General features: G+C 36.8%; 1 protein-coding gene across 1 annotated transcript in view; it reads left to right on the top strand.

Moving 5' to 3' along the window:
• Positions 1–17,195, top strand: part of LRRC9 (leucine rich repeat containing 9) — a 121,996-nt gene that overhangs the window by 64,065 nt on the left and 40,736 nt on the right. Inside the window, 4 exon segments of the mRNA XM_066272555.1 lie at positions 3,855–4,075; positions 5,370–5,492; positions 14,398–14,528; positions 16,110–16,218. Coding sequence (XP_066128652.1) covers positions 3,855–4,075; positions 5,370–5,492; positions 14,398–14,528; positions 16,110–16,218 — 584 coding nt within the window.

Genomic DNA, 17,195 nt, shown 5'->3' with positions numbered 1-17,195 from the left:
TTATTTCACTAGAATAATACCCTCTAAATCCAACCATGTTGTCATAAGTGGCAAGATTTCATTCTTTTTATGGCTGATTATTATTTCATTGTACATATGTACCACATCTTCTTCAACTATCCGTCAATGGACACCTAGACTGCCTCCATATCCTGGCCATCATAGATAATGCTGCAATGAACACAGGGGTGCATATATCTTTCACAATTAGTGTTTCGGATTTCTTTGAAAGATTTGCTGTCTTAATTTCTTTGTTCAATATGTTATAAATTTCTGAGTACATGTCTTTTACTTCCTTGGTTAAATTTGTTCCTGGATATTTTATTCTTTTTGATGCAGTTGTAAATGGGATTATTTTCTTAATTTCTCTTTCTGATAGTTCATTACTGGTGTATAAAAATGCTACCAATTTCTAAATATTAATTTTGTATCCTACTTTACTGAATCAGTTTATCAGTTCTAATAGCTTTTTGGTGGAATCTTTACATATAGTATGTCACTTGCAAATGATAACAGTTTTACTTCTTCCTTTCCAATTTGAATGCTTTTTATTTATTTCTCTTGTATGATTGCTGTGGCTAGGACTTCCAATACCAAGTTGAATGAAAGTGGACATCCTTTTTTTTTTTTTTTGACAGAGACAGAGACAGAGAGAGGGACAGACAGGGACAGACAGACCAGAAGGGACAGAGACGAGAAGCATCAATTCTTCGTTGTGGCTCCTTAGTCTCCTTAGTTGTTCATTGATTGCTTTCTCACATGTGCCTTGACTGGGGGGCTACAGCAGAGCGAGTGCCAGTGACCTTGGGCTCAAGCCAGCAACCTTTGGGCTCCAGCCAGAGACCATGGGATTATGTCTATGATCCCAGGCTCAAGCCAACAATCCCACACTCAAGCTGGTAATCCCACACTCAAGCCAGCGACCTCGACCTTGGGGTTGCAAACCTGGGTCTTCTGTGTCCCACTTTGATGCGCTATCCACTGCGTCACCATCTGGTCAGGCCAAAACTAGACATCCTTGTTTTTTTCTTAATATTCAAGGAAAAGCTTTCAGCTTTTCAGTTAGGTATGTTAACTCTGGGTTTATCACTTATGGCCTTATGTTGTGGTATATTCCTTCTATCCCCACTTTGCTATGAGTTTTTTTTCATAAATGTTGTTGGATTTTGTTAAATGTATTTTCTCATCTATTGATAGGATCATATATATGACTTTTATCCTTAATTTTGTTTATAAGATGTAATATGTTAACTGACTTTCGGATATTGAACCAAGCTTGCATCCCATGAAAAAAATCACACTTCATCATGGTGTATATGATCTTTTTAATGTGTTGCTGAATTCAGTTTGCTAATATTTTGTTGAAGATATTTTACATCTATGTTCATCAGAAATATTGGCCTATAAGATATTTAATTTATACTTTATTCATATTAGAATTGTTAATATGTGTACTATGTTTTTTGCATAACAGAAAATTTTACTTCAAAAATTACATGCGAAAAATCAAATATTAAATATTTTTTAAAACAGCATGTTTTACTTTATTTTAATGGTCATTAACAATATATTTCTAAAACTTTCTTGAGCATAAGAATCACTTGGGATACTTATTGAATATATAAATTCATATGCTTCTCTATAGATTTTGATTGAGTAAACCTGAAGGTAGCTTAGGCATTTATGCTGAGAAATACCACTAGTCTTCTATTCCTATATAATAGGGTGTTAGTTTTGCTTTGTATATAAAATTGAGAATGCTTTTATTTTTTATTCCTTTCCATAAACCCACTGAAGATAAGAATTCTCCAACTTATGCCCATTTTTTCTAAACCCCCTTCTCAGAAAAGTAGCTACCCCACTAAACTCTAGCAGATACTTCTCTTTTTTTCCCTGGACATAGATAGGTTTAATATCCATTTAAGAATTTCTGCTTTGATGGTTTTATCCTAACATGCTCTGGATAAATTTAATTTCAGGCCTGACCTGTGGTGGCGCAGTGGATAAAGCGTCGACCTGGAAATGCTGAGGTCTCCGGTTCGAAACCCTGGGCTTGCCTGGTCAAGGCACATATGGGAGTTGATGCTTCCAGCTCCTCCCCCTTCTCTCTCTCTGTCTCTCTCTTCTCTCTCTCCTTCTCTGTTTCTCTCCTCTCTAAAAATGAATAAATAAATAAAAATAATAAAGAGAAAATTTAAAAAAAATTTAATTTCAGAATTTCATAGTCCCATAATAGAAAATGGTATGAAAGGGGAGTGGATAAAATTTATTGAGGACCAATTATCTGCCAAAACTGATGCTTTTCTTTTTTTATTATTATTATTTTTTTATAATTTTATTTTTAATGGGGCAACTTCAATAAATCAGGATACATATATTCAAAGATAACAAATCCAGGTTATCTTGTCGTTCACTTATGTTGCATACCCATCACCCAAAGTCAGATTGTCCTCTGTCACCTTCTATCTAGTTTTCTTTGTACCCTTCTCCCTCCCCCTTTTTCTCTCCCTCTCCCCCCTCCCCCATAACCACCACACTCTTATCAATGTCTCTTAGTTTCACTTTATGTCCCACCTACGTATAGAATAATGCAGTTCCTGGTTTTTTCTGATTTACTTATTTCACTTCGTTTAATGTTAAAACTGATGCTTTTCAAATGCCATTCCATTTATTCCATAACCTCTTTGAAATAGATTTCAGTATGTCCATTTTATGGATGAGGAAATGAGGTTCAGAGGTTACATCATTTTACATAATTTAGCTATGGTCCCAGTCTAGTAATGATACATTTGAAACCAACTCTGACTCCAAAGTTCTTATCTTTCAACTGCATCTTCCCATCTATCATTATGAAGGGCCTATACTATATAACATTCAGAAAAGTTCAATTTAGTGAGAGGTGTTATCTTTTTAGTGTTCTGTTTTAGAGTGCTTTTCATCATACAAAGGTAAAATTAAGCTAACTGGTTCTTTTTAATACAAATGATGCCACACTAAGGAATATTTTCCAGAATATTGTACTCTCCAGTCCTTACCTTTGTTTTAAAATGGGGGCTGGTGATTATTTTTAGCTATGTGTTACTGTGATGATGCAAATCTTAATGATATCACTTGAAGATTATTTGAAAGCAAAATTTAGTATTTCCTACATAATATCTCCCCTTAACACATAAGAAGAATGAGTCTATTTAGAAATTCAAATTTGGAATTTAATATATTAGCTAGGACTTTATACATAATATTGTCTTAAACAAAAGGAAATATAATGATGATTAATATTATAGAATCTATAAAGCCACTTGAACTTAAAAAAGAAGAAGAAGATGAAGAAGCCTGACTAGGCAGTGGCACAGTGGATAGAATGTCAGACAGGGATGCAGAGGACCCAGGTTTGGAACCCTGAGGTCGCCAGCTTGAGTATGGGTTCATCCAGCTTGAGGGCAGGCTCACCAGCTTGAATTTGGGGTTGCCAGCTTGAGCGTGGGATCATAGACATGACCCCATGGTCACTGGCTTGAGCACAAAGGTCATTGGCTTGAAGCCCAAGGTTGCTGGTTTGAGCCCAAGGTCACTGGCTTGAGCAAGGGGTCACTCGCTCTGCTGTATCCTCCTAGTCAAGGCACATATGAGAAAGCAATCAATGAACAACTAAGGTGCCACAACAAAGAATTGATGCTTCTCATCTCCTTTCCTGTCTGTCTGTCCCTATCTGTCCCTCTCTCTGTCTCTCTGTCTCTGTCACACACAAAAAGAAAGAAAAAGCAAAACAGTAAAATGACCAGCCAGTTATTTATTTTTTTAAATAACCTTTCAGTACTATCTGAATCTTTTCTTGAATTTGCTTATTTTTCTAGGCATTTCCAAGCTGACTAAATTAACTCGCCTCAGCATAAACAACAATCTTCTCACTGGTTGGGAAGAGTATACTTTTGATAATATGCTCCATCTTCACTTCATTTCTCTTGAAAACAACAGAATTACTTCACTGAGTGGTTTGCAGAAAGTTTTTACTCTAATTGAATTATATATAAGCAATAACTATATTGCTCTCAATCAGGAGATCTACAATTTAAAGGTGACTGTCTAGGGTAATGTTTTTGTTTTTAAAAATATTTATTGTTTCTTTGTATGGTGAAAGTAATGCAGGTTTACCATACAGGATTTGGAAATATAGAAAAATGGAAATAAAAAATAAAAATCAAGAATAACAAAGTTTATAAAGATGTATTTGCATTATATGTATATATATATATATGATCATATGTACTATATGTATAAGCATAATGTCCCCAGGTTTGTAACATCTATGGATAAGGTTTTTTTTAGTACTCAAATAAAATAGCCCAAACCCAGTTCCTCCTAACTACTGTCTTCCTCAATATTTCTAAGGATTCCCCAACTTGGATGGGGAGTAAGATTCTTTGACATGTCTTCTCACTGGTGGCTCCATTATTCTGGTTAGCTTTACCCAGCTTTGCTCTTTATAATTCACCTAAAGAAACCTCTGATTTAAGCTACTGTATAACAGGCTTCACTGAAGATTTGAATAAGATGAAAGTTTTCTATAACACAGAATAGGAATTCACTTCAAATGTAATGTGTGATTTTATTATTACTAAAGTTCAGTGGCCATTTCCTACCACTGGAACTATCATCATGGGCCCTCTTGTTTTGCTTCTACCATATTTCTAGGACTCCATTTCCTAACAAAAATGTAGGTCCATTTCCAATCTTTCCTTAAGTTTAGCTTTCTCCCCATCCTACTCCCCAAGTATAACTGCTTCTTCTAAAGCTGCAGAGGCAACCTAATCAACAATAGCAGCAACAAGAGACCATTTCACATTATGATGGAGCAGTTTTACTCCCTCTTATCACCTCTCCCAGCCATATCTCCTCAGGATCCTTCCTTCACAACAAGGGCACGTCTAATGTCTTGTCCAGTAAGAAAGCACATTTTCCCTTAAGAAAAATTTTGCTATATTCTCAGAAGGTTTATCCCTCCATCAGGAGGCAATGTTTTTCATTCCTGTTATATCTGCATACACATATACCTACTATTTAATAGGCCATTATCCTATAAACTTACCTAAGTTCCCTCCAAGTCTTTAATACTGATAGATGATACCTTTAGCCCCAGAATCCTAAAAAGGATTCTGATCATATAACAGATCACCAAATATTATACAAAAATAGACTTTAATGGTCTGAAAGGGTAACACTTGCACTAAATAGTACACTTAAAAGTACTCAAATCACTATGAAATGATAGGGTAATTCAAATATTAAAATTCAAGGATGGTTAAACTCAAGGAAAAAAACTGCTAGACTTATATCTGTAATACTTTACTGCGTGTATTTTTATTACCCAGGGTTTATGCAACTTGGTCATTCTAGACATTTGTGGGAACATTATTGTATGGAATGAAGAAAACTACCGGTTGTTTGTAATATTTCATCTTCCAGATCTGAAAGCGTTGGATGGAATCTCAATTGTAAGTTGTTTTATGACTCACCATTTGTTTCATATAGAATATATGCATATTCACATAATCAGAGGCCATAATCATATTTTTTCCCAAGTGAGAGGAGGGGAGATACAGAGACAGATGCTCGCATGTGCCCCAATCGGTGTCTACCTGGCAACCTATGTCTGGGGTCAATGCTTTGCCCATCTGGGGCCATGCTTTCAACCAAGCCATTTTTAGCGCCTGAGGTAGAGATTCCATGGAGCCATCCTCAGCACCCAGGGCTGATGTGCTGGAATCAAGCCATGGCTGTGGGAGGGGAAGAGAGAGAGAGAAAGAGAGAGAGAGAGAGAGAGAGAAAGAGAGAAAGAGAGAGAGACAGAGAGAAGTGGGGAGGGATGCAGAAGCAAATGGGCGCTTCCCCTGTGTGCCCTGACTGGGAATCAAACCTGGGACATCCACACACTGGCTGATGCTCTACTGCTGAGCCAAATGGCCAGGGCCCATAATCATGTTTAACATTGCTCTATCACTTAGCATGATACCCAAACTGACTATACTTATTTATATCTGGGTCTCCAAAGCACATGTTAGACCTGGGTTTAAAAAATTTTTCATCTGGCCAATTCTTTTTGTGTGTGTGTGTGTGTATTTTTCTGAAGCTGGAAACGGGGAGAGACAGTCAGACAGACTCCCGCATGCGCCCGACCGGGATCCACCCGGCACGCCCACCAGGGGCAACGCTCTGCCCAAGAGGGGGCAATGCTCTGCCCCTCCGGGGTGTCGCTCTGCCGCGACCAGAGCCACTCTAGCGCCTGGGGCAGAGGCCAAGGAGCCATCCCCAGCGCCCGGGCAAACTTTGCTCCAATGGAGCCTTGGCTGCGGGAGGGGAAGAGAGAGACAGAGAGGAAGGAGGGGTTGGGGGTGGAGAAGCAAATGGGCGCTTCTCCTATGTGCCCTGGCCGGGAATCGAACCTGGGTCCCCCGCACGCCAGGCCAACGCTCTACCGCTGAGCCAACCGGCCAGGGCTCATCTGGCCAATTCTTAATCATCAATAGAGGTGGTAGGGGAGGGAAAATGCTGCCTACATTTGCATCCACTGTTCAGTGCCTAAAAAAGAAATAGCATAATTCCATGAGACAGGATAGAACAAAGCTGCTCTGGAGCCTTATCATCCTCTTGGGCCCCCCAAAATCTTTCTATTTCCTAGAAAAAGATAGTTGTTATATTGAAAAAATATATTGACCAACAAATGATATGTCAACATTATTAGTAAACTTTAAGGAAAAATAACACAGAACATAGGACTTACTATGAAAACAATATTTGAAACTTAGATTCTACAACAATGAAGTTCAGACAGAGCTCCTGATGTCCATGTAACAGGGCAAGTGCATGACAAATATATGCAGAATAAAAAGCTTCCCTCTGTAACACTGCCTAGTTCCTGTCAAACAATAAAATTCATCAAATCACCTAGAAAATTGAGAGATAGTTCATGATTATTTGGGACTCTGAGATGCCTGGAGAAAATGGCTAATTCTATTCTTCTCCAACACAAACAAATTGTCTAGACTCCTGTATACTGGGTTTTATTTAGGTGTTGGTTTTCATTAAGGGATATTTTTAAAATAGACTTATGAAACTAATATTGCACATTGCATGTGCCCTAATGATGTTAGTGTGGATCTTATCCTTCCTGTCTCTCTGTGCCCTCAATGAAGGATCACATGAGGAAGTGCCTTTAGAAGTAAGTGTAGAAAAGTAAAAAGGTCTGGGGATGCAGCATGCCAGCAGTCACACTGTGTCCTTGTGCTCCTGCTAGCAAGCTTCATTAAGTGGTACTTATTTTGAAAAAATTATAAAATGTAAATATTACACTGGAAACTAGAAATTGCATAGAGAAGAAATAGCATTTCGAAGTACTGGGTCTTAATTTTTTTTTAAAAAGTTCTGAATGAAAATATTTGATCTTAAGCTTATGTTTTTCTTTCTCCTAAAAGTGTCTGAACACCAGAATGTTTTGACAGCATATGCCCTCAAGTCTCGCTTCAAGCATCATCTACTCTTCTGTCTTTTCTGATCATTTAAAATTCTTTGAACTTATCATATTGCATAGTGAAAGTTATATTTGCATAGCATTGAACAGTTTATAAAGTACTGGTAGTTTCTCATGTTATCATTGTAAGCTAATCGTTACAAAGCCCTTTAGATTTTTACCCCTAAAATCCTCTTCTAACCCACTTCCTCTGTTCCACTGTGGCTTCCTTCATTTAGATCCCAGTGAAAGGAAAGGATTTATTGTACTTTCCCCATCTCCCACCTCCCTCACAACCCTCTGTATCCCAATTTTTACTAATTGCATTATTTGATGACTCTTAATTTGTTACTTTAATAAAATTAAGTGCCATACCAGAAACACAGAAATAAATCTAGGAAAAAGTTTTCCCTTTAAAGAAACATTATGCTCTGCTCACTGACAATAAGTGTTATTTAACTATTTTCCTTTCATTTTGACTACCTAAAAGCTCAGAGCAATTTATGGTCCAAAAACAGAAAACCCTATACGATTTATGGTCTACCTATCCGGATCCCAGGTTTTGATCTAGTCTAACTTGGATCATTCTTGGTCCTGATCTTCACTATTTATTATTTTCATTTTACTATTGGATTATACTGTATGTGCTTCCTGTAAGCTGTCAAAAATTCTTTGTGAAGTTAGATAAAGTATAAATATATAAATTAATAATGGAATATGAAGACTAGACTGAATAATTTAGACTTATTGAGACATAATGGGAGGGCATTAAATATTGAGTAGGAGGATAACTTATTCAAAATTATGTATTAGGAAATTTAATCTAACAGCAGTGTTTACAGTAATAGATGAAAGACCAATAGGAAGCTATTAGAATAGTCTACATGTGAGGTAATGAGAATCTGAATCAAGGGGAATTGACTTTAAAATGGGGAACTGAAAGAAATAAAACATCCTGGGGAGAATTGACAGAACTTAGCAACTGGTTGAAATTGAAAGATAAGGAAGGGAAGAGTAAAAGATGTCTACAAGGTTTGAGTCTATACCAATAGGAGATATAAATATAAGAACAAAGCAGTTTTCAGAAATAAGAAGATTAGTGTTGAACACACTGTTTTGTATGACAGTGGGTCATCTGACTGGATATGCCAAGCAGGCAGCTGCAAACATAGGACTAAATTTGAATATGGAAATTTAATTTACATTTGTTTAGCTTTGGAAATAATTTGAAGAAAGTTGATAGTTAAATCCAAAAGCATATGTAATATTGTCTAAGGTAAGAATTAGAGAAAGTAAAGAAATCCAAGTGAGGCTGTAAAACTTCCATCTAGGAAATTTAAAAAGGAAAATAAGTCACAAAAAGTAGGTGCAGAGGGAGATAGAAGAGCAAAATGAAACTAGAGTTAAGATATAAATGGACATGGACTTTCGAAATGGCATAGTCCGAATTCTTTGTTTTATGGATGAGCACAAAGAACTCCAGAGAATTTATATGACTTACTCCAAATGACCTGACTCTTTAATGGCAAAGCCTGGACAGCTGAGCCTCTCTCTGTCCAGGGCTCTCTGGACATATAATCACACTGCCTTCTTTGGAATGGGAATAAAACCCGAGGGAGGACGGAGACTCTTTCTACATACTTCTATTTTTAAAACATTATTTTTACAAGAATATATAGAAAAAGACTGTTAATCCCTGCTTTAGAAAGACACAAATCAAATGTTATTTTTATGTTTATAAAAGATGCAAAAGTAATGTTATTCCTACGGCTGAATTAATGTTATTTTGAACCTAGAGATTGTGTCTTTCAGGGTTCAAAGTAGGAAATGTATATGTGTGCATATGTATATTAAGAGATTTGTTACAAGGCATATTTAACAATTGTGGGGGCTGCCCACGCAAGTCAGAAATCTAATGGGCAGATCATCAAGAAGGGAAGGTTCTGAGCAGCTCATAGTCATGGACCAAAGTTGTTCTCTATAGGGGGATTTCTTCTTTCAGTAAAGTCTTGATTCTGCTTCTAAATCCTTTCAGTTTCTTGAATCAGGCCCATCCAATTTATCCAAGATAAATTTATCTCCTATTGAAAGTCAACAAATTAGGACCTTTAATTTGACTTGCAAAATACCTTCACATCTACATTAATGTTTGAAGAACAACTGGAGACTGTAGCTTCACTTACTTCGTAGCTCTGCTGTTTGGTGCATACACCTTCAGGATTGTTGTGCCTCGATAGATTGACCCTTTCAGTATGTAATGTTCCTCTCTGTCCCTGATAATTTCCCTTGTGTTGTAGTCTATTCTATCAGATATTAATGAGAGCACTCCTTCTTTCTTTTGATTAATGTTTAGGTGGTGGTATATCTTTTGCCACCCTTCTACTTTCAACCTGTATATATGATTATATTTGAAATAAGTTTCTTGTTAACATCACACAATCGGGTCATGTTCTTTTATCTACTGCCAATTTCTATCTTTTAAATGGTGAGTATAGACCATTTCCATTTAAGGTAACTATTCATATGAATGCTATAGTCTACATTTTTTTGTTTTCTGTTTCTCTTATTTTTCTTCTTTTTTTTTTAGTAAGATAAAGCTTCCTGTGAGCTACTTGAACATTTCATAAAATTTTTATCTTGTTTATTTTTTTTAGTATATCTCTTGATATAGATATTTTGTTTACTGGATGCTCTAGGCATTACATTTTATATACATAACTTATTATAGTCTACTAGTGTTGACATTTTTACCAATTTAAGTATTAGAAACAGTACTTGATTTTAAGTCTATTTCTCCTCTCTTGGTGCCTTAAATATTTCATCTATGGGAACCACATCAGACAATATTATGCTTTTTTTACTTCAACTGATCAAATATAATTTGGAAAACTCAAGAGTAAAAGGAAAGTCTATTGTATTTATATCTTCCCAGGAAGCATCCTTTCCTGGTATTTCAAGAATCCTCCTTTTTTCCCCTCTTATTTCAAGAACTTCCTTTAGATATTCTTTCACGGTAGGTCTGCTGTCAACAAATTTGCTTTGTTTCCTTTATCTAACAATGTCTTGATTTCACCTTCATTGCTGAATGATATTTTTTCTGGATATAGATAGGATTCTGGGTTGACCATTCTTTCTAACCAGAACCACAATATTTTCTGGTTTCCATGGTTTCTCATGAGAAAGCTGCTGTAATTCAGACTCTTTTCCTCTTATAGTTAAGCTTTCATTTCTCGCTGCTTTCAAGTGTTTTTGTTTGTTTGTTTGTCTTTAGTTTTCAGAAACTTGATTATAACTGTGTGTCTTGACATGAGTTTCCTCTTAGAAGTTTGCTCAGCTTCTCGGATCTGTAGATTCATGACTTTTCCCAAATTTGGAGAAATTGCAGCCATTATTTCTTCCAGTGTTTTTTCAGCCTCACTTTATTTCTCCTCTCATTCTAAGAACCCGGTGTTACTAATGTTAAATCTTTTGTTATGGTCCCACATGTTCAGAATGTGGTCTATCTTGGTAAGGTTCATTTGTTTTAAAGTTTGTTTTCCCTCTTTTTTCCCATTGGGTAATTTATATTGCCTTATATTTAAATTCATTGATTCTATACTCTATTCTCTGTTCTGCAGTTAAGCCCATCCATTCTGCTTATCTGGTTACAGCATTTTTCAATTTCAAAATTTCCATTTAGTTTTTCTTTATATCTTCTATTTCTTTACTAACACTTTTTTTCTTTGCTGAGAGTTTTTATTTTTTCATTTTTTCAAGCATGATCATAATTACTTGTTGAAGTATTTTTGGATGACTGCTTTGAAGTCCTTGTCAGATAATTATAATAACATCTGTATCATTTTGTTGTTGGTGTTTGTTGATTGTCTTTTCACAATCATGTTGAGATTTTTCTGATTCTTGGTATGCTAGATTTTCCTATTATATTCTGGACATTTTGGGTGTTATTCAGAGTCGGTGGATCTTATTTAAATCTATTTTAGCAAGCCTCCCTTGCCACTTGCATCAGAAAGGAGATGGGGTACCACTTTGTTGCTGTCAGGTGGAAAGTAGAAGTCCAAGCTCCCGCACTTGGCCTGTGTTAACAACCCCAACATGTATGATTCATTCAACTGCTAGATTAGGGTACGCATTCACACTCTCCATAGGCTTCCATTGACTCATCCTGACCGGGAAAGGCAGAAGTGCCTTGTTAATGCTCCACAGTCACATTATTACTGGGTGGAAGTGGAACTGGTTCCACATGTGAGCTCTAGTGACATTGTGTGTTTGGGTGCATTAGTGTAGTGAGAGAATGAAAGTCCAGTGGGGGGATGATGGAGGGGATGATGGGCAAGAATTGAAGTCTATGTTCCCATTCTGTTTGAAGCCACAAGTTATTTTGTAGTGTTTGATGGGAGTAAAATCTATTGCTAAGTTTTCTGCTTGATTTGCTTCCCCTTTAGTAGTCTTTTGATCACAGAGACCAGACATCTTATGGACTTTTTTCCCTCCTCTTATTGGCATTTTTTGGTTTCTGGCTTTTTCAACACCTAGTTCAGGATTTATGAGGCAAAAAGAAAATCCAGGTCTTGAGGAAAAATTTGCTTCTCTGTATTTCCTTTACTCTTACATTACTATCACACTCACAACACTTCTGCTACCAAATGTGTGGGGTTTTCACACATCAACCAACTCTCTGAAACCAGTTGGGTGTCCTAGAATTCAACTGTATTCTAACAGTATCTACCTGGAGATAGCATTAGATCCCAGGGGTTAAGAACTTGTTTCCACAATACTGGCCCACCCCACATCAGATTCTTATCACAAGTTGTGATCTGTGCTTCTGACTAACTGGCTATAAATAGTAGGTTCCCATGACCACTAGCTTAGGTTTAATTAATTTGCTAAAGCAGTTCATAGAACTCAGGAAAGCATTTACTTACTAGTTCACTGGCTGCTTATAAAAGGATATACTACTCAGAACAGCCTGATAGAAGAGACACATAGGGCAAGGTGTAGGAAGGGGATGAAGCTCCCATGTTCCCTGTGAGTACACCACTCTCCCAGCACCTCCACGTGTTCACCAACCCAGAAGCTCTCAGAACCCCCTCCTTTTGGGTTTTTATAAAGGCTTCACTGTGTAGGGATGTCTGATTAAATCATTAACCATTGATGACTAATTCAACCTCTAGCCCTTCTCCCCTCCTTGGTAGTCAGGAAGTAGGACTAAAAATTCCAACCTTCTAATCATGGTTTGTTTCCCTGGCAATCAGCCTCCATCCTTAGGGACTTCCAAAAAAAATCACTTCATTAACATAAACTCAGGTGTGGTTAAAAAAAAATTCTTAAGAATAACAAAATACTTCTTTTGCCTTTATGGCTATAGAGCTATTTCAGGAACCTATGATGAAAGACCAAATATTATAACAAAAGATGCCCTTATGGATCTTGTATTAAAAATTACAAGGGTTGCCTGACCAGGCAGTGGTGCAGTGGATAGAGTGTCGGACTGGGATGTGGAAGGACCCAGGTTCCAGACCCTGAGATCACCAGCTTGAGCGCGGGCTCATCTGGTTTGAGCAAAAGCTCACCAGCTTGGACCCAACGTCGCTGGCTCGAGCAAGAGGTTAATCGGTCTGCTGAAGGCCCACGGTCAAGGCACATATGAGAAAGCAATCAATGAATAACTTCACAACGTACAACAAAAAACTAATGATTGATGCTTCTCATCTCTCCATTCCTGTCTATCCCTCTCTCTGACTCGCTCTCTCTGTCTCTGTAAAAAAAAAAAGAAAAGAAAATTACAAGGGTTATCAGAGATATTGGCCAAGAACAATGGATGGAGTCATATCTTATGAGCCCATGCTCAAGCTGGCAACTTCAGGGTTTCAAACCTGGATCCTCAGCATCCCAGAATGACACTCTATCCACTGTGCTATCATCTGGTCAAGCCCCACTTCAATTATTTACCAAACTATTGCTGTTAGGAAGATATCTTTCTACCTATTGTTGGATGTTATGGGTTGTCAACTGTGTTCCTTGGTCTAAAGAAATACAGTCAGCTGTCTTAATTGTTATAATTCTTCTGTTCCAATTCTTTTAAAGAACTCTGAACATTTGCTTTTACCACTGGGTCAGCAAAACCAAGTCCACAGCCAGTATTTATTCCTGTCAAGACCCATTTGTAGCTCCTCAGGGCTACCAGCCTCAGCTGACAAGCCAGATATGTTCAGGGCCTTTCCCCAGGGGAATCTGCCACTTGGCCATCTGCAGTCTCTGCCTCATGTGCTGGCAGACAGAACAGTATTATTGGCATTTTGTGCCTCAGAGAGTACAAGAGGAATATGTTTAGATTCAGCCCATCTCTGCATTGCTGTAAACCCCCAAAGTCCACCTATTCCGTAGACCCATGTGGCACCTTGACTAAGCGTAGGAAAATATCTGCTTATAAATTCCAGTCACCTTCCAAATCTAGACAAGAGTGCTAATGGGCATTAACATGACCTACTTTAAATGTACCCTTCAAATTTCCATAGGGCCATGTCCCATATGGGCATCCCTTTAATAGGCCAGGTTTCCATTGCCCTCCTGCTTGACCATATGGCTAGGCCAGGAACATTGGATGAAGACCAAATATATATTTCTTATTATAAACAACAATAACACACCAGGGAACTTACCAGTGACATTCCTCACGTCCCAAGGTTCCTAGCTGATCTGTTTTCTTTTCTGTACCTTTCTGATTCCTATGTTTATTTAATATAGTATAATATGCAGGCATTTTATGTAGTTGTATTTAGTAGGAAGAATAGGGAAAAATGAATCTACTTTCTTTTCTACCTGGAACCAAAGAATTAATGTCAGTTAGTCATCTGTAAAAGAAGACATCACTTTCTAAATATCCTCATATATAGAACCAAATGGAGACTGAGTGTGCAAAAGATTTGTTTGGTGGTAGACTAACTTCCGATATGGTCGCAGAACGACAAGGACATTCAAACTTCACCCAAATGCAAGATCTAAACTGGACTGCATCATCAATCAGGTACAATCATTTTATTATATGATTTTGACATTATAATTAAATATATATTATCATTTTCCTAAGGTTTATAATTTATACATCTTATCCAAATATACTGATAATTCAGAAAATTATCTACCCTACTCCAAAATCTCATGCTAACTTGACCAACACTGAAGTACTCTAATAATTTTTTTTCATCACACACTATGGTGAAAGTGTTATCGATCTCTTTCTAAGACCTTGTATTTCCCTGTTCTTTTACAACCAAGCTTTAAAATTAAAAACTAAGTTTGACCCTCACATTGTATCAGTTTAATTAACGGAATCTGTGTTCAGTCCTCTGATCCTATTCGCGTGAATGTCATCACTGTCCTCCCAGGTAATAAATCCTTCTATCTTCTCTCTTTTTCTCATTTTGCACTTGTCATAAGCAGATATCTTTAGCCATAGTTTTAATTTATGATGGTAACCCCCCAAATTTAACCCAAATCTAGGTTCCTCACTTGAATATCCCTTCAAGATTACCCCATAATTGTTGCCCCATAACTCTTTATACTCCAGAAATCCTAAGCAATTCCAGTTTTTCAGTCTCAGCCATAAAATGCTGTTTTCATGTTTCTGCCTATGCTCATTCTTGTTCCACCACCTAGAACTCTTCCTTTTCTAATTTGTCTAACAAATGCCTATAAATTCTCCAAGTCTCATTTTAAGATCAATCTCCCCTGCAAAGTAATTCCTGACTTCCCCAATAGGTTTTCCTTTCCCTAAAATGTCACTACACCTTACTCTATTAGAGCAATTTTCCTTTTTTATTTTAGTTTTTCTGGATCCTGCTCCTTGAGGGCAGAGACATATTTCATATTTGCTGTAACCTTTCCTAACATGTTGTCTGCACTTAGGAAATACTAATGAAAATATGTTGAATGAATATGTAATTTTAATTCTTTAATTTTAATTTCAGGGTTTGGAATTTGTTTAAAGAATTGTATAAGGCAAGGTTATTTAGACTGTTGCTCTTCGTTATCATGGCTCAAAGGAAGGTGGGCCGGTTGTAATACTGTGGACCAGGAATCAAGCATTCTGTTTAATTACCAAAACATCCTTACAAAGTGGAATGCAACAAAAGTTTTCTGGAGATCTCACAGAAAACTGTGTTGTCAAAGATTGTATTTGCTTTCTCCTTTTCTTTCCCATGCCTAACCCCTTCCTGGCTTTTCAGAAATAACCTATTTCACATATAACCTCTGCAGTTGACAACCTGAAAATCTTATGATTTACCATATCAACTTAACTATGACTTCATAAACATGTGAATTTATAAAGAAATTGAGATTTTTATTTTTACATTTTTATGAAAATGTAATATTTATGCAGTAATAGACATTTTTTAAAGCAATGAAATTTTATGTCATTTTCTTACATATATGCTCCTCTAAAAAATGTATTTATCTGATCATTTGACCCATAGAAGGCAATTCTTTTTCATAGTATTTGTGAGGGGAGGTTTTTTACAACCTGCCTTTGACATTGTACATGAGGAAGTCATCTACATAATTTTCCTATTAAAATTATAACTGTATTTACTTTGTCTAAATTTAGAACTGTGGATTTGATTCCTGTTGACCAATTTAGAAATGTGTGTAATGTGAATCTGCAGAACAATAATCTTACCTCGTTCAGTGGGTTAATTTATCTGCCTAATGTGAAGGTGAGTCACAAATTTTCTTTCAAATTTTTCAATGCATACTGTAATCTTTTCTTTAGATAAAATGAATTTATGTGTTATTACATTAAAAATATTTCTAACGTTCTTTTTTTCACCAAGCAAGAAAAATTATTACCTTCTCAAACTAAATATTTTGGTTGACCTCAGTTTTATATGATTGTCTTACAAGCAGTAAGTTTTACTTGGCGTAGGAGATGGGGTGACAGACTGCCTCTATAGTGAGTGGGCATGCCATGAAGTTAGAGGACACTGCAGTTCTCACAGCAGCCTCATGGCCTCCTGTCCTATAGTGTGACAGAGCCATCTCCTACAACCTTGTAAACATAGAGAAATAATCTCTTCAACTAAAGAGTTATTTCATCTCAATCAGGCTTGGAGAAGTTGGTGCAGATTGAGAAAGGCATGCAGCTTTCTAGGGTCTTCATTATTTTGTTTAATATGCTGTCATTTCCCAGCACATCAGATAATATTTTTTGAAGATTTTATTATTGATTTTAGAGAGAGAGGAGAACAAGGAAGGTGGGGGTAGGGAGGAATGGGAAGCATCAACTCTTAGTAGTTGCTTCTTATATGTGCCATGATCGGACCAGCCTGGATCGCCGGACCTCAGCATTCCAGGTGCTTTATCCACTGCACCAGCACAGGTCAGGCACATCAGATCATTTTAAAATAGCACACATTTAAAGCCAAATCTGAACAATATAAATATTGAAATCTGTCATTTTATCACTGATATTATGTTGTACAGTACAAGCATTTAAACAGCTTTTAAGATGTTAATAATCTCAAACTAATTACACACACACACACACAGTGGTACCTTGACACACGATCACTTGAAATCACAAGCAATTTGAGAGATGAATAGTCACGCATGGGATTTTTTGCTTTAAGTCACAAGCGGATATTTGAATCACAAGCTTCTGCTACCCTTCACTAGATGGCCTGCCAAACGTTCT

The sequence above is a fragment of the Saccopteryx bilineata genome, chromosome 4 (genome assembly GCF_036850765.1).
Source record: "Saccopteryx bilineata isolate mSacBil1 chromosome 4, mSacBil1_pri_phased_curated, whole genome shotgun sequence".
Classification (NCBI taxonomy): Eukaryota; Metazoa; Chordata; class Mammalia; order Chiroptera; family Emballonuridae; genus Saccopteryx; species Saccopteryx bilineata.
The sequence above is the reverse complement of the archived record's forward strand: the minus strand, read 5'-3'. Positions and strand labels throughout refer to the sequence as shown.